The 22,435-nt window shown below is 40.4% G+C and overlaps 1 protein-coding gene across 1 annotated transcript; it reads left to right on the top strand.

Moving 5' to 3' along the window:
* The first annotated feature begins 16,783 nt into the window (after positions 1-16,783).
* Positions 16,784-20,626, top strand: LOC114667708 (zinc finger protein 501-like). The gene is made up of 2 exons (XM_028823126.2): positions 16,784-17,470; positions 18,935-20,626. Exons 1-2 carry the CDS (start codon positions 17,056-17,058, stop codon positions 20,062-20,064), a joined length of 1,545 nt encoding a protein of 514 aa, XP_028678959.2. The 5' UTR covers positions 16,784-17,055; the 3' UTR covers positions 20,065-20,626.
* The last annotated feature ends 1,809 nt before the right edge of the window (positions 20,627-22,435 follow it).

Genomic DNA, 22,435 nt, shown 5'->3' with positions numbered 1-22,435 from the left:
AATTTATATCGCCAAAAGAAGGGATTTAAAAAAAAAAATGTTTGGGGAGGGTATGGGCTGGATGTGGAATTGGAAGAGGATTTTTTTTCTCACAATATCACCATCGAAGTGCGTTTGTCTGATCTGTCAATCTATCATTACTATTCCAAAGAAGGAAAATGTGGAAAGGCACTTTCGAACTGTTCATAAAAACTACGAAACTGACTTCCTTCCGAAAAGCGATCTGAGAAAGAGAAAGGAGAGGGAACTAAAATCGCAGTTAATCGGACAGCCGTCATTTTTCACTCGGCTGCATTCAAAGCAAAGGCAGACACACCGTCAGACTTTGACAGAAGATTTCAAGACTCGGCTTTACTTGAGCCAATCGCTACATTTAAGTGCTATCCATTTAGGGAAGATGTTGAGGGTGATTCAACCGCATCAAAAATTGCAACACTGTTTCACCTAAAACTCCTCTACAGTGGAGGATGAGATTTTGACACTGCAGGGTGACATTCAGCTGAAGTCTGGGGCCCAAGGACAGTTTTGGAACTTACTCACAGAGGAAAAGAACACAAACATGAGGAAATGTGCTACCTCCTTGAGTGAATTATTCGGCTCTACTTATTTATGCGAGTCAGCCTTATCCCACATGAAGATTATTAAGTCCAAATCCGTAGTGACCATAAATGTATTGAATTGTTATTGTGCCATAAAGGTTAATCAGTTATGCAAGGTACGACAACATATCCATCCATCCATTTTCCAACCCGCTGAATCCGAACACAGGGTCACGGGGGTCTGCTGGAGCCAATCCCAGCCAACACAGGGCACAAGGCAGGGAACCAATCCTGGGCAGGGTGCCAACCCACCGCAGACGACAACATATATTTTATGTATAAAGTATACTCAGTATATATATATATATATTATACTGTATACATACATATACAATATATACAGTGCATCCAGAAAGTATTCACAGCGCATCACTTTTTCCATATTTTGTTGTTACAGCCTTATTCCAAAATGGATTAAATTCATTTTTTTCCTCAGAATTCTACACACAACACCACATAATGACAACGTGAAAAAAGTTTACTTGAGATTTTTGCAAATTTATTAAAAATATAAAAATTGAGAAAGCACATGTACATAAGTATTCACAGCGTTTGCCATGAAGCTCAAAATTGAGCTCAGGTGCATCCTGTTTCCCCTGATCATCCTTGAGATGTTTCTGCAGTTTAATTGGAGTCCACCTGTGGTAAATTCAGTTGACTGGACATGATTTGGAAAGGCACACACCTGTCTATATAAGGTCCCACAGTTGACAGTTCATATCAGAGCACAAACCAAGCATGAAGTCAAAGGAATTGTCTGTAGACCTCTGAGACAGGATTGTCTCGAGGCACAAATCTGGGGAAGGTTACAGAAAAATTTCTGCTGCTTTGAAGGTCCCAATGAGCACAGTGACCTCCATCATCTGTAAGTGGAAGAAGTTCGAAACCACCAGGACTCTTCCTAGAGCTGGCCAGCCATCTAAACTGAGCGATCGGGGGAGAAGGGCCTTAGTCAGGGAGGTGACCAAGAACCAGATGGTCACTCTATCAGAGCTCCAGAGGTCCTCTGTGGAGAGAGGAGAAACTTCCAGAAGGACAACCATCTCTGCAGCAATCCACCAATCAGGCCTGTTTGGTAGAGTGGCCAAACGGAAGCCAATCCTTAGTAAAAGACACATGGCAGCCCGCCTGGAGTTTGCCAAAAGGCCCCTGAAGGACTCTCAGACCATGAGAAAGAAAATTCTCTGGTCTGATAAGACAAAGATTGAACTCTTTGGTGTGAATGCCAGGCGTGCCGCTCATCACCAGGCCAGTACCTTCCCTACAGTGAAGCATGGTGGTGGCAGCATCAAGCTGTGGGGATGTTTTTCAGCAGCAGGGACTGGGAGACTAGTCAGGATAAAGGGAAAGATGACTGCAGCAATGTACAGAGACATCCTGGATGAAAACCTGCTCCAGAGCGCTCTTGACCTCAGACTGGGGCAACGGTTCATCTTTCAGCAAAGGACAACGACCCTAAGCACACAGTCAAGATATAAAAGGAGTGACTTCAGGACAACTCTGTGAATGTCCTTGAGTGGCCCAGCCAGAGCCCAGACTTGAATCCGATTGAACATCTCTGGAGAGATCTTAAAATGGCTGTGCACCGACGCTTCCCATCCAACCTCATGGAGCTTGAGAGGTGCTGCAAAGAGGAATGGGCGAAACTGGCCAAGGATAGGTGTGCCAAGCTTGTGGCATCATATTCAAAAAGACTTGAGGCTGTAATTGCTGCCAAAGGTGCATCGACAAAGTATTGAGCAAAGGCTGTGAATACTTATGTACATGGGATTTCTCAGTTTTTTTATTTTTTAATAAATTTGCAAAAACCTCAAGTAAACTTTTTTCACATTGTCATTATGGGGTGTTGTGTGTAGAATTCTGAGGAAAAAAAATGAATTTAATCCATTTTGGAATAAGGCTGCAACATAGGAAAATGTGGAAAAAGTGGTGCGCTGTAAATGCTTTCCAGATGCACTGTATAGCATTTTTAATGTAGGTAGATCATTTCAACCTGGTCATTTTAAAAGTAGCTCACAAGCCGAAAAAGTGTGGGCACCCCTGGTTTAGAACGGGTGTATCGGTATCTGATGACTGTGCCGCCTACTTCAGTGGAAGCACAGCGTGCTTTCTCAGTGGCTGGCATACTCTGCTACGAAGGTGTGCTATTGCCTGGATGACCGCACGCTGGACACGTTGTGCTTTCTACGCTCTTATTACCGCAACTAACTAGATACATGTACTTATATGACAGCATGAACTGCTTGTAGTTAAGGTTAGTCTTTTATTGGTGTCAACATATTGCAGTAGTTTTATTAAAAATAAATGTCACTTGTTCTAAAACCATTCACATGTGAGATGCCCGTGCACTGTGTCATTCCCGGGAATGACGTGCAGGATTCCCGAATTCCCAGGAATGGATTCCCTAGTAAGTGCTATAAAAGCACAATCCATGTGAATATTGTATTTTATCTTAAACATAAAGCTCTCTTTTGATTGAAAGTTTGTAATGATTTAAATCCCGATATAAGATACCATAGGTTCCTAAAACTGAAAACTTTTATTTCTTTTACTTGGATTATCTATATTCACCCGTGGGCGACAGTGAGTGAACATCATCTCCAAAGGGAAACAGATGTTCAAATCTCTGTCATCAGTCTTTCCGAGTTTTATTTTGGACAATTTTAACCAGTGTTCACAGAACAAAACACTTCATAATTTTTACCAGAATGTCTCTTGTCCAACTTAGTTAGCCACAACAACGTGGCTGATAGGTACGGGAAAATCCAAGGCGCATATGAATTGAGGGCTGAACCCCTGTTGGGCTCATCAGATCATAATTAATTTATATGAATTTAAAAAAGCAGCCTTTAAAAGAGAAATGTTGGAAATTAACGGAAAAAGTGTGAGGAATCTGTTGAGTGCCTGCGTGGCTGTTTTGAATGTCCTGACTGGTCCGAGTTTAAAGAATTCTGTACTGACACTGATGAACGGACAGGCACTTTAAGCATATATACATTTTGAGAGGATGTCATACTCCTCCTTAAATTGGTCGAAATAAACCCTAACAAGAAGACATGGATTTCCGGAGATTTAAAATAACTGATGAACAGAAAAAACACCGTATTTCAACATTGAACATTAAATAAACAAAAAGGGTGAAATGTGAAATCAGGAGGGCAGAGATGAATCTTAAGGACAGAATAGAGTGAATGAACTGTGGACTGATAACCTGGGCTCAAAGTGGAATGGCATGAAGATGATGGCTGGCATTTACACTCAAATGCAACAATTGAGTTGAACAGGCTGCAGTTTAAACTGAATATTAGCCTGCTCAAAAATTCAAAGCATTCTATTCAAGATTTGAGACACTGGAATTTGCTCCAAGAATTAGTCAGCAAAACTGATTACTGGGGGCAGGAGACAACACTTCTTTGACCAGGAATATGTCAACAGAGTCCTTGAAGAAACTAAAATTAAAAAAAAGAACAAAGTAGAAGTGGATGTCTGCTTCACTTATGTGCAGAGCTGCTCTCTCCAATATGACACACCATATCGGAGATGTCTCAGGATTTACAGACTCTGGAAACAGGAAAATGGTTTATTCCATTAGAAAAAGCAACATACTCAAAAGCATTAATCAGACCGGTGGCCTTAACTTCTCATATTGTGAAATCCTTTGAGAAGTTAACTTCTCAAAAGAATTTTTGACAACACAACTACTTAATAAAACCCAGGCCTATATGGACCCGCAGCTGTGAGCAAAGAAGGCAACTTAGGATGCCACAGTGACACTTCTGAATTTACTATACAAACACTTGGAAGGACTTTAAACACACACAGGATTGAGGTTTATTGATTTCTTATCCACTCAGCTTCACATTTTAATTGACAAACAGATTGATCAATTGGGCATGAACCCTAACTTGGTGGGGTGGATTTGGACTTGTCACAGAACAGAAAGAGTGAGTGTTAAAGGCGGTTTTGTCTGATAGTGTAAATATGTGCATGGGTACACCACAGGACGGCTGCCTATCATGTCTTTTGTTTATTTTTATAGAAATAACTGCAGGAGTTCAGACAAGGACAGACATATCCTGAAATCTGCAGATGACTCCCTCATTGTAAGTCTTCTACAAGAAAAGAGGGGGCAGCTATGGATCTGTTCAATGGTGTGATCACTCCTTTTTACTGCTGAATATCTTTAAGACCAAGGATAGGGCTTTAGATCAGGGGTGTCAAACTCAATCACAGAAGGGGCCGAAGTCTAAAACCCAGTCTGAGTCCCCGAATTGTTTACTGAACAGTCATAAACTGACAATGTTAACCAGAAATATAAATTTCAAATGAGTGCGACAATCTTTTTCCTTAACAGGGTTGTCAAACCAACTCACATGATATCAAGCAAAACAGTAATATTGCCACGTACATAAAATGCTCATTTTGTTTTGTTTTCTGGCTAGATGTCTGACGCCGTTTTCCCCGGGTCAATGTCTGGTTTGATTTCTTGTGCTGTAGCAACCCGCAAAACAGCGTGGAGGTGGTCATCGGTGATGCGTGACCTGTGCTTGTTTTTGTTCAGATTCATTATTGAAAACATCTGTTCACAAAGATAGGTGCTCCTGAGCATGGACAGAACACGGGCAGCATGAAGTTGGGGCAGTAGAGGGTAGAAGTCCTCAATTGCAACATCCTGAAACTTTGATTTCAGGCCACTGTCAGTCTGAAGCTCAATTATCTCCATCTGAAGGTGATGGGGCACATTGTTGACATCAACTGTAAAAGGATTGGCAAAGATGTCAAAGCCTGAGTGCTGTGTTCTGAAGTCAGAGAAGCACCTCTCAAATTCAGTTATTAACCGGCTAACTTTGGTATCCAGCCGACTACAAGGAAAAGCACCAGAAAACAGTGGCGGAGATACTCTGACCAACAGGAAAGTGGGCAAGATTGTCCTGTTCCAGTTGGGACTTCCATAGTTGAAGTTTACGCTGGAATGCTGTGATCATGTCAGACAGCTTCGTGATGACTTGTTTGCGTTCCTGCAGCTTCTGATTCAGTTGGGCGAGATGCTTGCATATGTGACACATCACAGCAAAATCACATAGCCAGGCGGGATCTGACAGTTCAGGCAAGGGCTTTCCTTTACTTTCCATGAAAAGAGCGATTTGTTCTCTGAGCTCAAAAAATCTTTTGAGGACTGCGCTCCTGCTCAGCCATCTTACTTCTGTGTGGTATGGCACGTCTCCATGCTCTGCACTCACCTCCTGTAAAAACTGCTGGAACTGGCGATGATTCAGGCCACGTGCCCGTATAAAGTTAACTGTTTTAATGACTGTGGTCATTATGTCATTCATTTCCAGAAGTTTTCCACACATAGCCTCTTGGTGAATAATACAATGATAAGTAATCAGAGGTGTGTGGCGGTGACTTTTCTGCATTCTTTCCTTCATTAGTCCAACCAAGCCTTTCTTTTCTCCACACATTGCAGGCGCGCCATCAGTAGTTAGCCCCACCAACTTTTCCCAGGGTACTTTATAATTATTTATGGATTTTTCCACAGCCTCAAATATATCTCTGCCAGTCGTCATCCCATGCATGGCAGCTACATCCAAAAATTCCTCAGTGACAGAGAGGTCGGTCTTCGTGGCACGTATAAAGATGGACAGCTGTGCTGTATCAGTGTTGTCTGTGCTTTCATCGACAGCAAGTGAAAAAGCGAGATAACTGCATGCCTGTTTGGCCAGCTGTGTTGATAGATTTCCTGAGAGTTCCCGTCCTCTGTCTGCAATGGTGTTTCTTGACAAACTGACATATTGAAAACTCGGTATCTGGTCTGGGCATACCTGCTCACACACTTTTAGCATGTATTGCTTCAAAAAGGCACCCTCTGAAAAACACCTTGAAGTACGGGCACTTTCTTCAGCCACTATAAAGCCTCCTTTCACTGCAGCATCATTTTTCGCTGTAGCCTTTGTAAACATTTGCTGCTGCGATTGCAGTTTGCCTTTTAGTTCTTGCACAATTTTATGCTTTTCTTCCAAGGTATATTTGCCATACTTAACACCATGTTTGGTGTCAAAATGACGACGTACGTTGTACTCTTTCATCACCGACACTGCCTCATGACACAATATACACACTGGTTTGCCCTCTCTAAGCACAAACATTATTCACTTTCCCATTTGTCATTAAATTGTTTGCCTTCAGTGTCATCTTTTTTTGGACATTTTGGGACCAATATCTCCACTAATAAGATGTAGTTTATTGGCAATCTGCGCTAGAAGGGAAAAGTAGAAAACTGCACTGGGATAGCTTGATTTGGCAGATGGAGTGAAGAAGGTGGAGTAATAAAGGTTCACACAATGCCTGTTAATGCCAGGCAGGGTAATACAGATGGCACATTCTGCTGTTAACGCCTGGCAGAGCAAAAAAAGATTCACACAACGCCCGTGAATGCCTGGCAGGGTACAGATGGTAGATTCTGCTACTAATAATCAATGCCTGCAGTGTAGGTTCAGCAACTGGCAGCTTCTGCTACTAATCTTATGCCTGCAGTGTATGATAAGATAAGATAAGAACTTTAATTATCCCGAGGGAAATTCTTTTGTCATATACATGCTCAGTGCAACAAGAGGAATAAAGGTAGTAAAGAGTTTAAAAAGAACAGTAGTAATAGTGCAAACAGAATAACAACTCTAAACAAAGTAAGTATAACTAATAGTTTGTATTATAACTGTATAACTAATTTGTGCAAAGCAACAAACAACTATAACTAAAACTATAACAGATATAATAAAACAACAGATTATTAGTGCAAGTGGTCATGAAAAGTGACTTAGTGTTTGTGCCATGAATAAATGAGGTGATTTAATGCCTGCAGTATGATCAGCAATGTAGATCAACAGACAATGGCAGCTTTTGCTCACAGATCGGCGCTACAAATGCACAAACAAATGGCAGCTTCTGCTGCTAATTTAATGCCTGCAGTGTGTGTGTGCTGTGAGACAAATGGCAGCTTCTGCTCAGATCTGGAGTAGCTCGCGCTCGCATTACGGCCCGCCTCCTACCACGCTCACAGGCCCGCCTCCTACCTGACTTAAGCTGCTGGAGACGCTGGCGCGCATACGTGCCGACGTCTCCATGGAAACAATACAGCACTGCGCTTCTGGCATTATTGAAGCCACACAGCGTTTGCCGGAGTAGCGACGCGCCCTCTTGTGGCGAAAATAGAAACAGCATGATTTTTTTTGGCCACATTGCAAGGTCAGGCGGGCCAGATTTGGCCCGCTGAGACTTGTGTTTGACACATGTGCATTAGACACTCACTAAAGCCAAGTCAGCACATTCAGAATGATGTGAACTCTGTCAATCTTTTCAAAGGTACCTACAGCTCTTGACAGCACTTCATCAGGTAGTTGTGGAGGACATCTGTCAGCTCCTCATCTTCTACTGTATAGAGGTCATTACCCAGTAACCTTTAGGATCTTCATTGTTTTTAAACCATTTGGATGACACCTTTTCAGATACAACAGCCTGTTGGACAAGCAAATACAAGAGTTTGGTGCTTTAAAGTCATCATAGCTCTTTGCTACTAGATAGATTGCAATAACACATTTTTACTTGTAAACTGAACTAAGTTACCAGCAAGTGGTCATCTGCTCCATGGCCTTTTATGATGAACTCCAACATTTTTTATGTTGAGTCCTCCTGGAGGCCCTGCTGATCTCTGCAGCCTCATAAACCTGAGCCCCTTGTTCTCGAGTCAGCTGCCCTTCTGCAGCCATACAGCCACTGTGGAGACACACAAATAAATACATCAGACTGTCACATGAAGTATTTGTCTTGTGCAAGCTATCTGGTTTTGGTCTCAACACTCCTGTTTTCTCATAAATGTGGACACTTTGGAATAAAGTTCAAACTTTGAGAATTACTCTATGGTTCACTACAAAAACTCTCGTTCATGGTTATCTCAATAGTTTTTTAGAATACATCCATTATTTCAGAGTATTATGTATACCCCAATCTGGACACTACCTAAAGTAATATGCAAGTCACAGACACGTCATCCTAAGATTAAAAGGATAAATACAGTGCTCTCCATTATTACTGGCACCCCTTGTAAAAATTAGTAAGAAGGGTTACAAAAAAATCCCTGTTTGCTGAAGAAATGTCATCTTGCACTGAAAAAATTAGAAACATCAGACTTTTAATTGAAACAATTTCATTCAAAGAAAAACAAAGCCCTCATCAAGAAATAAATATTTTTAAAATTAACATTTTTATAAGGGGTGTCATTAATAGTGGAGGGCAAGTTAAATGAATGCCACAATTAAAAGGTATGCCACACATGAAGAAATATATATAATATATATTATCGGCATCTTTAAAAGACTGACAGGAAAATCAAAGGGTTCCTCCATAGTCAGATAAAGAGCATACGGAGTGAGAAAAGAAAAAGTACAGAAATCATACACAATCTAAGCACAAATGTAAAGTTACATAAAACTTACAGTTAATATTCATATACCATCAAAGTGTCTACTCGACAGTCTACTGAACCAGCAGGGATGTCCTAGGAAAAGAAGGAAAGAAATAAAGACACACGTCAAAGTCAAACACTAGTTTGACAGACAAAAGTGAATTACAATTTTAAGAAATAGGTGTTAACAATTTATTTTTCATCAGCATCCAATTTCCAGAAGATATTCTTGTAGCAAGTTGGCTGAAAGGAAAAAAAATATAAATGTCACTTGTAAATAAATTGAAAAGGCTCTGTGCACATCGCGACTGTCAGTCTGACTCACGTATAAATTAGTGGCGCACTGCCCATTGCAGGAAAGTCTTTAACTGTTTAGAAATAGCAGGCATCATCTGCACAAAACTACCATGAAATTCTATTAAAATTGACGGTACAAAAACATCGCTGATTATTTGGTATTACAATTTAGACACATTACTCGAACATAAGGAACTAAACTGAAAAGAAAAAGGTAATATCGTGCACCACTGCAGTCAATCTGAACTTTATCAAAAGCCTACTTCACGACAGGCTTTTCTCTAGATGCTTGTAAAAGGTTTTTTTTCGTCTTCCATGCACAGTCGAGGAGTTCTCGTGAAACTTGCCTTGTGGAATTTGAAGAGTTGCCAGTACCGCTAAGTGCCGGTCCACTTCAAGCACTGAATATAAATCAATTACTACAGCAAAAATGATTATTAATACAAACGTAAAGGTTCACGGTACAAACATAACCATGCAAAACAAAGTTAATAAAAATAATTTCAGACGTTTTCATTTCAAAGCACACTTACTTCCATTGTCAAAAATACGAGCAATTAGTTTCGTCGCTTCCTCTTCTTTTGTCTAATGGAGTTTCATCGCCGCACCTTTTTTTTTTTTTTTTTTTTTTTTTTTTGTCTCTTTTCGTTTAATGGAGTTTCATCGCTTGGTAAAACGGCAGGTTATTTAAGAGATAACTCTATAAGGCGGAACCATAAAGAGGTAGGGATCACGAACTGTGAAATGTTTGGTTAATGTTACACTTGATAGACAACGTCAAATGTTGATAATTGGACAGGTGAGTTTTTGATTGTTATAGAGTAACAATAATCTCATTCGTTGAAATTCTGAATTAGCCAATACCATCCACGTGCATTTACAGTTATCCCGCCTTCAGATCCGCCCATAATGTCTCCGGTCTGCAGCAATACCCTTCTCCCCTTGAAAGACGTGGTGGGCGTGTCGTAGTGTTATGGGCGTTTCGTGAATGACGTAGTAGATAGCTATAGTATGCTACAGTTTTCTCTGTTTGTTCTTACGACACCCTCATGCTCAGACTTCTTTACGGCCACAAGCTCAATCAAACGTGCGGAAGGTGAGACAAAGTCGAACGTACGGATCTCGTACGGGTGGGAATGCCAGGAGTGAGGAAGACCGCGATATGCTGAGAGGCTTTCAGATTTTAGGAGGTTCCTGACGCTGCGTGGTTTGCTTTTAAGAGTTGGGAATTTAGCGCTACGCGTGGAGGAGGCGGCACAGCAAATCGCACCTTCACGAGTTTATTGTGGACGACGGGGGTCGTGCACTGTTTTGCTAGTCCTACGTTTATTTAGTTTCCGGTCGGTGTTCTGTGAAATGTAAAGCTACATCTGACTTGGCGGAGGCGCGTTAAGTCGGGATTGCTCTCTTTGTGCTCGTGCACTTTTCCGCGCCGTTTCTCCTTTTGATTTCGCGCATGCTCCGAACTGTGCTGTCCGTCGGGCACGCGCTTATTCAGCCGCTCATTTCCGCACGGCCCCGTCGTTAATTTTATGATTTTTCTCGAGCTCTGCGTGTTCTTTGTGTTTTTTCCTCTAACGCCGTCGTCAAACTTTATTAAAGTGGCGACGAACGATGTATCCTTACAGGGCGCGTTAAGGTTTAATTTCCAGCAGTTTGTCTAATACCCATTAGAAATAATTTTAAATGATTTCATTTTTGGTGTGTTCTCATCAAGAAAGATTTGTTTAATGGTAAATAACAATACAAACATTACACAAGCTAGTGCTGCTAGAGGGATACAGTAAAATCTACAGCTGGCATTGCATTAGGTTTTTTGTGATATTTGAAACGTTATTGTTTTATTTAATGTCTTTTATCCTTTAGCCTACAACTACTTTCAGTATTTCTGTACACTTTTATACTTTAGCTTACTAGAGATGGCCGTGTTAAATGAAGAACAGGACTCAAGCCAATCGGGGCTATTGGTGTCGGACCATATGAAGCCATCGAAATAATAAATGTGAAAGCCGCAGAGCCGAGACTCGACTATTATGGGCTGGAGCTAAACGGTCTGTCCTCGTTGTTTAAAGTGGCCTCAGGTACCTTGGTGAGCAGGGGGGTCAGTCATGGAGGGCTGAGAATGGGCCACAGTGTTAACAATAAGGGGGGAAACCAACAGACGGCATTTACTGCAAGTGCAGGGCTTTGGAATAGGGGCGAGTGGTAAAATATTTTGTTAGTTTAAAATGTGAAAATCTACCTGAAGAAGTTATTTTAAAGTGAGAGTGTAGCCACGTCACTTTGAAGTAGAAGAGCCTTTAAGTAAAGCGCGTTTGAGCAGCAATGCAGTTATTAGGAATATGTGAAAAAGCGTTACTTTAAAATGAACCAATTCTTTACAGCCCAATTGACGTTACTTCCTATTAAGAATTGTTTTTTCGGAGAAAGTCTGTTCTCGGTTTATACAAATGTATGTTAAAATACAATATAATAATTAGATTAATTACAGATAATGGTGACTGTGGAAGCACCTTTTAATTATTTTCTTTTATTCTCGACTTGGCTTGAATGTTGTTGTGCTGTGAACTTTTTTTATGTAAGTTGATAAATATTCTGTATGTCTATTTGTAAGTTAGACAAAGCAAAGCGATATTAGTGTTTGTTTGGTGAGAAGCTTTCATGTTTAAAGACCCCCTCGCACCCCCCACAGTCTGTAGGACTGACTGAGGAATTTGATGGCCATTTGAAGACCACCCAATTGGAGAACTGAAGCTTATCAGATGTCCTTGGGTTGGGGGTGTGAAAGTCAGTGTGTGGGATGGAGCAGCTTTGGTAAGAGTGACTGTGTTTGGACTGAGAGCCGAAAAACACAAAGAAAGCAATTGGCAGTCTCCACAGGAAAGCCAAACTATACCACTTTAAACAATGAATCTCAATGACTCCTCTCTTCCTAGGTGTCAAAACGTCAATGTCACTTTCCCAGAATTCATTTTGCGAGTGACCTACTTGGCTTTATGGATTGTTGGCACATTAGCAGGTTTTGCGCTGGATGCTGAAATGTTGGCATTAAACGTTACATCAGGTCTGCTTTGGCTGCCCACCCCAGAGAGTCTGCCCTGTTTTTAACTTGAGTTGTCCCAGTTCAGGTGCACTGAGGGGATCATCTCTTTTCGTGGCTCTTGAAGGTTCTATGGCAGTGGTTTGTAGATTTCTTGCTGTGTACATATTACTCCATTGAGACTTACAAACTCCAGTCACACAGAGTCAACATGATCACGGTCTTCATGACAAACCTAAAAGTGTCCCTGCCCTTTTTAAGGACATTTTGCTTAACATCCATCCTGGGTATGACGTTAATCAGCAAGCAGGTCCTCCAACTTGCAGTGAAAACTTGGGTGATGGTGGCAGGACTGGCACTCCAGCCACCGTAACAAACCCTCTGACTGTTCAGTGCGCTGCTGAGGTGTCACCTGCTGCATGGCTGCACTTGGGGCTCAATCTGGGGGGCTTGCCATGTGGTGGGTGAGACAGCTCACTGTAATCAGCACCTGCTCCCAACCTCTGCTCTCTTAACAAAATTCACATTTCAGCTGGCACCACTTCTGTTTCAGTGCCACATCGTGTCTCTCCAATCTTTGCAGGGATTTTAACTCGCTTGGTGGGATGCACAACTTTGCCACCTCCAAATATGAAAACTGTGGTGCTTACGTTGTTTGAGAGCCTCAGCTTTTTTTTGACTTCATTCTGGTTAGGCTGACTAATGTCGTTGTCTAAGCATTTCTCTCCATAGACTGTGAGTGTGCAAGTTGAATCAATTACCGCTGATCCTAAAGATTCTACCAAAACACTAAATGTGTCTGAGTTTGATTCCTTTGTAAATTACGTCATGTTTCATTCTTCACAGTCCTCTATTTTCCAGTCGTCTCTGTTATTATCACCTGTTCATTTATTTTTGTGCAGTCTTTAGCCCAGTGCTTTGATAATAATGCATTTTGATCTACTACCATATTTGTCTGGCAATGGTGACTTCTTCAGGCTGCGTTGCAAATGTCACTTGTTGTGTTGTTTCTGACTGGTGAAATACGCAGTTTGCCCATTGCTACCAGACTTGACTTTACTACAAAAGTTCTCATTAGCGCCAATTCTATTGAAGCAAAAGTGCCATCCATGCTGTTAATGCCAGCTGCCTTTGGTTTGTATCTAAACACGCCATGTCTAACAACTTAAAAGCTCGCACAACATCAGGGACAGCCATGTTATATCTACACATGCAGGTCATTCCATGTCACATCATCACACTTAGGGACCTCATCGTCATAGATTTTAATGAGACTTGGCCTGCTGATTTGGTCATCTGAGTGACCCTTGGAACTGAAATTGCACATGTCTTGGATCAACAATAATAAGGGAGAGTTAAGATGACTTGGGTGAATAAGGAAAAATCTAAAGTGTTTAGCGCATGACTTGGATGTCATGAAGCTTTGACTGAAGCTGTGACGTATGTTAGGCCAACAGCACATTATGTTTCATGAAAATATCGAAAGTCATATTTTGTTAAAGACATGTATATTTCTTAAACTGTGCAGCAGTTAAGGCAGAAATGCCCACAAAAAGAAATAAATAAGTTAGAATAAAATCCTCACCCCTATGCACTAAATAAGAGTGAATTTGCTCAAGCACGTGCTCACCTAATGTGTGTCTCATCTTTCTAATTTTAACGAGACTTGGCCTGCTGATTTGGTCATCTGAGTGACCCACGGAACTGAAATTGTGCATGTCTTGGATCAACAATAATAAGAGAGAGTTAAGATGACAAAGTTTGAACACTCTGCTGGATTATGACTTTGACTGGCTATTTCTCACTAAATATAAGTTGCACAGAAATGGTTCTCATGTCGTTTTAAAGCTCTTTTCCAGCTCTGATAATATATGCTATCCCCAAAATGACCATGTTATGAATGATAATATTACATTTTTTTTATAACATTTTATTTTATTAAAATCAAATAACATTCCATAAAAACAAGTCAGGTTTAACAAAACTAGGTTTAAGACAAATCAACCCTCACCCATGAGAGAGAGAGAGAGCTTGGTCAGCAGAGTAAAACTTTAGTAATACTAAAAATATGTAGATAAGTAAATGAATAAAAATAAATAAAATAAAAAAGAGGTAAGAGAATCTGCTTCCTCAATTTAGGAGCTTATTCTTAAGTTTTACTGATCAGATCCTGCCAGGTTTTGAAAAGGTTCTGTGCTGATCCTCCAAGTGTGAATTTGATTTGTTCCAGTTTCAAATAATATAAAACATCAGTTACCTACTGACTGAAAAGAGGAGCGTTAGACTTATCTTGCTCAACTTGAAGAATCCTATGTGTCAATAGTGAAGTAAAGGCAATTACAGTTTGTCCTTCTCCACTTTAAGCCTCTCTGTGAGCCCACCAAACACGGCTGTTAGTGTTGTAGCCACTGAAGTATAAGGCGAGATCAAGCACGGGTTAAACGCATGCCGAAAGAAATCTCTCAGTCCAAACGTTTGTTTTAAAAATATTTAGTGAAAATTAAAAAGCAAATAATCCACACAAGAATAAAGAAAAAGTTGTTACACACATAGAATAAAAGACAAAAAAAGGGAAAATGTGTCTTCTCTAAACTTAGCTTTTCTTGAGAAACTTTAGTTATTTCTGTACTTAAGTTCTTTACTTCTTCTTCTATACTTAAAGATTCTTAGCTTCTTCTTCTGTACGCTTTAAATGTACGGCACAGCACTTAAATTAAGTGCTTTGTCTTATGTGTTACTTCACACACTCAAAAGACACGTTGGCACGGTTTAAAGCCATGTGCCCTCTACACTTTACACATGGCAAGGCTGATCACTAACTGAGAATAATGTTTAGTCAGAGCTGTTAGAAATGCTTAGAATACACCAATTAAATTCTACTTCTGGGAGTTATAGGAACCTCCCAATGATTATGCATTGTCATTTAGTAAAATATTTATATTCTTATGTAACTAGGAAATGGCTCTTACAAGTGGCTTAGGGGGGATTGTTACACCAAGTTGTCTGAAAGGCATTTAAAGATTTTGGTCCAGAATGATGTTAATTTGGCGCAGACCCAAAACATGTGACCCAGTGATGCTGGAGCTCGATTGCAACTTTCTTAGGTTGGATTTTGTCCTGAAAACATTTTGGAGAATTTTAAATGAGACAGGTGCACTCGATGTATGATTTTGAGTTGCATAATTGTGTGCTTTGAGCATATGGAGCTCGAGTGGATTCCTGCATTGCTACTTTCCACTCTTTTTCTGAGATGTTGAGTGAGAGATCCTTTTCCCACTGTCCTCTTCGATCTTTGAAAGAGAGGGACTGTAAAATGGTTTTATATATTAAAGAAATATTGTCTGAGTCCTCGAAACTGAGCAATATTTTTTCAAGCATAGAGGTAGGTGGGAGATGAGGAAATTTGGGCAGGTTTTGTATAACAAAGGTTCTAATTTGAAGGTAGTGAAAGAAATTTGAATAGCAAAGCCCCTATATTTTAAAATTGGCCAATGTTTCACTAATTCTACTTTATAATGTCATGGATATCTCCAGAAAATTTGGTTTTTGTTAGTCTGTGATGATGAGATCCAAAAGTGTGATGATTTGATGTGGAATTACCCATCAGGAGTATCTCTGCTCCAAATCGATGATATAATCCACCATAGAAACTGCATTCGCCCTTTTATCTCTGTCAAAATCTGAATATGCCTCATAAATACAATCCTTTTTCTCCTTTAAAAACACAGCATCAAGCCTTTCTATCAGAGTAGTTGTACCTTCGTCTTTGTTCTGGTCTTCTGCTCAAACTGATATCACAATGCTGTCCCTGTAAGCGACAGTCCAACCCCAAGTGCGTGTTTTTTATTTCTATGCTCAGTAACCCGTGTCCATATTAAATCTTCATTTTTCCAGCTCTTGTATGCCTTTCTCTTGTCAAATGCAGGCAGCGTTCTATACTTAGCAGCTATCCTCTACTATGAATGTTAAACTTAAATAACAACACAACACTTTTGATGTTTGCCACAATCTTTTTATTCTTCTCTCCCATAAAACATGCCCGTCATGAGGAACCTCCTACAAACCCACTCTCCTCAAACCACTAATGTCCTACTCCCATTCGGGATGCAGTCCCGTAATCCCACAAATTGGAGCACATATATAAGATATAGAATATATCAGTTTAACAAAATGAAGCTCCCAATGCGCAGTTCAAGTCCTGTCAGGATTTCCAACAAAACTCTAACATATGATGACTTTAATAGACCTGCCATTGCTGTGTCCAAGCATGATGGTGCCGTGTAGATAAAGTGTTGTCATATCTTCATGGTGGGGCTGAAATGTATGCAAATCCCCTTTAATGAAGGTCTGCAATGAACTTTGACCACATCTGAATTGTTTGATTTGTAATTTTAAACTGTGAGGCAGAGGAGGAAATCAAGAAAAATGTGTCTTTGACCCAAACCTTATGGAGGGCACTGTAACCCTGAAGTGTGCTCATTATTTTTACTGACTTTATGAAGTTAATTCTACCACTTTTATTTTCACAGGGCTTTCCCATTTCACATGGCCTTACACTGAGGTGTCTAATGGCGTCCAGCTCAGGGATGTCCATGTGAGAAAGGAATCTGAGAAGAGAAGGGCAGACACTTAAAGAGACAGAGAAGAGTTTCCCACAGATCATGGCCTCTGCCAAAGAAGATGGCATGGATGAAAGAACAGTGGACATTAAAGAAGAGGACTGTGAGCGGCTCACACCAGAGGATGTGTGCGTGAAGCTGGAGGATCATGAAGAAAAAATTTCAGCTTTTAAAGAGGAGAAGGAGTACAAGGGGGTGACTGCTGCCATTAAAGCTGAGGATTTGAATGATTTCTCCGTTGGTCTTGAACTTCAAAAGCATGAAACTGAGGATATTTTCAAGCAAGATGCCTGTGAAGAATCTCCATCCAGTTTACAGCCCTGGTCCACTAATACGGGACGACTAGCTATGCAGGAGAATTCTGTAGAGCTGAAATCAGAGTTATCAGAGTCTGAAGAGAAAATCACTGAGGGAAATGGGAGAGAAGGAGAAGAGTCCCCTGGGAGTGTTGGAATAAGTGAGTAATGTGATTAAATATAAAAGTTTAGAGCGTTTTTAAATTCTAACGGTGGTTGTTTTGATGTTTTTAGAAGACCGTAATGAGAGTGGAAAATAAGGTTAATTGAACTTTGATGAAGACCACCTGCTTGTGTGCACGATAACAAACAATAGGTTACCTAATAAATGATAAATTAGAAAAACTTGGGTGAATAAGGAACAATCTAAAGTGTTCAGCGCATGACTTGGACATCATGAAGCTTTGACTGAAGCTGTGACGTATGTTAGGCCAACTGCATTATGTTTAATGAAAATATCAAAAGTCATGTTTTGTTAAAGACGTATATTTCTTAAATTGTGCAGCAGTTAAGGCAGAAATGTCCACAAAAAGAAATAAATCATTAAGAATAAAATCCTCACCCCTGTGCACTAAATAAGAGTGAATTTGCTCAAGCCAGTGCACACCTAATACGTGTCTCATCTTTCTAATGGTAATCTCGTGCACTTTGACGTTAACAGTGGCAAGAGCTGCCTGTACGAGCCATGATGACATTCAGGGGGTCTTCTTTCAGCATCTTGTGTTCTGCTCTCAGCCTGAACTTGCTGGGGCAGCATGGCCCGGACAAGTTGGCAGTGGTGTGAAATCTTCACTTGAAAATGATCTTGGGCCTTCCGTCTCCCACAGTCACGTCGGGTCAATTTGGAGTCACCACTCCACTTCACCTGCATGTTTTTGGGGATGAGGAGAACAACCAGAATAACCAGAAACACCATTCAGTGCCCCTATGTAGAAGAACTGTGGGCAGGATTTGACCCCTGGACACCTGAACAATAAAGCAACTGTGCTAAACACTGTGCCCCCCCTAACACAAACGGATATATTTATATTTTTATTTTTTAGGCCAGATTAGGTTCTAGAAGATGTAAATATCATCATATACATTACAATTTAGAAGAGAAAACTACAAATTTATCCCTTATAGGAAGGCAATATTTCTGTATTTTGGTAATGTTGGAACTTTGTCTTGCATGCTTTTTATCATTCAAGATCAGATGTTAAGATCAGCTAATTTGACGTGAAAATTGGCTGATTTTGATTTGTGATCGATTGATCAGATCAGGCCTGTCTTTCACATATGAGAGAAAGGTGTAGAAATTGAACAGAGAGCACCAGAACATGTAAAGACCACACACTGAGTGGCCAGACCATAAATGGCACCTCCGTGTGATGAAGGAACTCCAACCAGTGTGCCACCACTTTACAAGGTTGGTAGTTGTTAGGAATTTGTACATCAAACCCTGAAGTTGCAGGTTCAAATTCAGCTATTGACACCATGTGACCACAAGCTAGTCACGTGACCTGCCTGTGCTCCGGTTGGAAAAACAAGAGAAATGTAATCAATTGTGTCTCAAATGTTATAAGTCGCCTTGGATAAAGGTGTCAGGAAAAAAAGAAATACTTAAAATGTTTGTGTTATTTCAGATTTACAGAAGAATGGCAGCTTCTCTCCACCTTCGTTTGGCCAGCCCTCTCTTCAATACGATGAGAAAGGTATGAAGAAATCAGCAAGTGGGTCAGAGAACCTGACAGCAGCTTTTTTACAGTGCAGTTCTCTCCCTGCTGCTGGAGTAACACAGACAGAAGCCATCAAAACTAATCCACAGCAAGTGGAGAAAGAAATCCAAATTCATACTGGAAGAAAATGTTGTTTTGAATGTGGCAAACAATTCACACATAAGAAGGATCTTAATAAGCATATGAAGATTCACACAGGAGAAAAGCCTCATTGCTGTCCAGAATGTGGCAAACAATTTTCTGACAAACGCAGTTTTCAAAGGCACACACAAATTCATAATAGAGAGAAAAAGCAGTATATATGTCCTGAATGTGGCAAATGTTATACAAACCAGAAAAGTCTTCATAGACATGCCAAAATCCATACTGAAGAAGAATCTTATGGCTGTTCTCAATGTGGAAAACGATTCTTAGATTTAAATGCACTTCAGTGCCACAACAGAACTCATACTGGAGAGAAACCTTATTCTTGTCCTGAATGTGATAAGCAGTTCTCACAACAAAGCACCCTAAAGAGTCACATCAGACGCCACACTGGAGAGAAACCTCACCATTGCTTGGAGTGTGGCAAACAATTTTCACGCCTCAGTGCTCTTTATAATCATAGGAGAAGTCATACTGGAGAGAAGCCTTACAGTTGTACTGAATGTGGAATGCGATTCTCATATAACAGTTGTCTTCACAAGCATAAAATAATTCATTCTGGTAAGAAACAGAGCTGTTCTGAATGTGGTAAGCTTTTCTCAGATGGCACGACTCTTAAAGATCACATGAGAATTCACTCTGGAGAAAAACCCTATTGCTGTCCAGAGTGTGGCAAACGATTCTCACGTCCAAGTTCGCTTAGGTGCCACAGAAGGATCCACATTGGAGAGAAGCAGTACACCTGTTCTGAATGTGGTAAAGGGTACTCTTCCAGAAGAAGTTTTCGGAGACACACACAAAGTCATATTGGAGTAAAATCTGTCCCGGAAATGACAAATGATCTTTCCATTGGCTCCTCAACCAAAACAATTGAAGAAAAATCTTCTGAATGAGGTAAAGGACTCCAGTTGAAAGTAGTTGTAAGGTAAGGTAACCTCAGAGCCACTTATGAATTTACAATGGAATAAACACAAAGGAATACAACACATTTCACAAACAGCAAAAATCTTCTTCAACAACTTATAGGTGCAAGAAAAAAAACTCATTGTCGTCCTAAATGTGGTTAACGCTTTTCAGACAGCAGTGGCCTTCATAGTCATAAATGACTGGCTTACTTGTGGTAAACCTCTTAGCTGTTCTGAATGTTGAAAGTGGTCCTCCTGTATTAGCCATCATCAGCACAACGTAAGATTTCATGAAGGACTCGGAAACTGTACTGCCAGGACGTCAACCATACAGGGACTGATCATCTCTGCACCAGTGCTGTGACATAAGATGGTGAACAATACAAACACCAGACAACAGAATGAGGTAGCAACAGTACTGTGTGGTGATAACAACTTCAACCACAGAACACAACTGAAAAAGTTCAATGTAATAATGAAAAAATGGAGAAGTCAAATCAAATCCACAGTGCAGTGCCAACTACCAGGAGGTGCCACTGACAACAAGGGGAATATTATAAACTCTGATAATGAAGTCAGTTAGTGACGTCAGCTGACGGCCAATGCTGTCCAATCAGATACTGGGGAGGGACAGTTGCGGTGGAGAGGAGACCAGAAAGAGAGCTGTCACATGACAGACCAATCAATGTAGAGGTGCTTTATAAGACTTATTTAGTTTATTTATAAATGATAAGAGTCTATACAAACCAAGCACATTCATTGGCTGTGTGTCAAGGGTGAGTCCAAAAGTGGGAATTTTTAGAAGATCTAAATACAAATAAAATGAAACATTCAGGGTTCAAAGAGAAATGTTTAAGACCTGAAGAGGGTGTCACAACAGCATGCTAGGGTTAGTACAGGGGACCACAGTTGTGAAGAATATCAATTAATGTATAGAAGGAATATTATTTAAAATATTTTATGACAAATGGGACACCATAATGAATGCAGAACATAATGAAAATTAAATGGACTTATTTTATTGTCTGACATATAAGAGAAAAAGGGATCTATGCTGACTTAGCTGTTAATTTGATAAATTAACCTAAAAATATAATGGATGTCACTTTGCTACATGTCAGTATATCCTGGGGTGGTGTGTGAAGGACACTCTATACTCCGAATGTGTTGGTTCAGGTTTCAATTCACTTTTTCATATCGATACCCAAGGCGTTCCTTCACTTTGAAGCCAAAAGCTGTAGGCCACAGGAGCTCCAATAAACTCAAACAGCAGGATGGACAATTAGAAAGCTCTGCTTTGAGAGAGTGTCAGCTACACAAAGCTCCGGCTTCATTTACTTGACACAAAACTCCAAAAAGCAGAAGTGGATACACTGAAGGTCAAATTTGACCCCCTCACTACTTGATGTTGGTTCACTCTGCTTGGACTTTCTGTATTTTGTAAGTTTATGTTTCGTTTTTTGGCCACACTCTTTTTACATTTCATTTGATTGATGTTCTCAAATGTGTGAGTATAGCTTGACTCTTACAAGGACTTGTCTAAAAAGAGTACATTGGCTATGAAATGGAAGAAGGCAGAAAAATATACAAAGTGGAAAAAATTAAGAGCTGACATTGATGAAATATGCTACGTGGCAGCGGTGACATGGACAAAATCAGAAAGGACAAAACAGAAAAGGCAGGTACCAACTAACAACAAAAGAAGAAAACTGATTGGTGGAAAGAACTATCAGTCACTCCTGAGGGACTGTTGAGGGCAGCCATGGACTGCAGACTTCAAACTTCATGTGTTTTTGATTTCAAATCTGTGACCATGCACTGAATTAGTCTTATTTATCGGTTAGCATGTTCTGAAACTGTAACGTCAACACAACGATCATACAAACACGTAATGTGGCATTTGTGATCAATCACTTTTCTTTGATTTTTATGGCACCATTCATCAGCCCTGTATAGAGTGCCACTTCCAGATCGACAACCCCACTGTACCCCGTAGCACATTTGGAGTTTGGGCCTGGAGCACAAAGTGGATGGCACTCTGAGAAGGACAGACGTGTAACACGTGAATAAAGCCAGCTGCCCTCGCTGGTCTGTCTTCATTCACAAGGATTGTTCTGCGGCGCTCCTGTTAGCTGACATTTCATCAGCTTGCTTTCTGCGTTTCATCTGATAACCAGCAGAGTTAATCAAAGGTGAGTCAGGCCTCTTACAAAGTGAACGTTCTTGACATTTTGTTTTGCTTTAAATATTTTTTTCTGCTTCTTTACTTTGAGTTCTTGGAGGCCTTGTACGTTAGAGATTATTAATACATGAGCCTTTGGTGTTAATAATGAATGGACAATTAATAAACTGTTTTTAT

Source organism: Erpetoichthys calabaricus, chromosome 1 (genome assembly GCF_900747795.2).
Source record: "Erpetoichthys calabaricus chromosome 1, fErpCal1.3, whole genome shotgun sequence".
Taxonomy (NCBI): domain Eukaryota; kingdom Metazoa; phylum Chordata; class Cladistia; order Polypteriformes; family Polypteridae; genus Erpetoichthys; species Erpetoichthys calabaricus.
This window is presented reverse-complemented; position numbering and strand designations above follow the sequence as displayed.

Bases quoted from the DNA above. Each gene is read 5' to 3' on its own strand.
- LOC114667708 (XM_028823126.2), top strand. From the start codon at position 17,056: ATGGCCTCTGCCAAAGAAGATGGCATGGATGAAAGAACAGTGGACATT. The intron at 17,471-18,934 runs GTGAGTAATGTG...GTGTTATTTCAG, and splicing joins CCCTGGGAGTGTTGGAATAA to ATTTACAGAAGAATGGCAGC.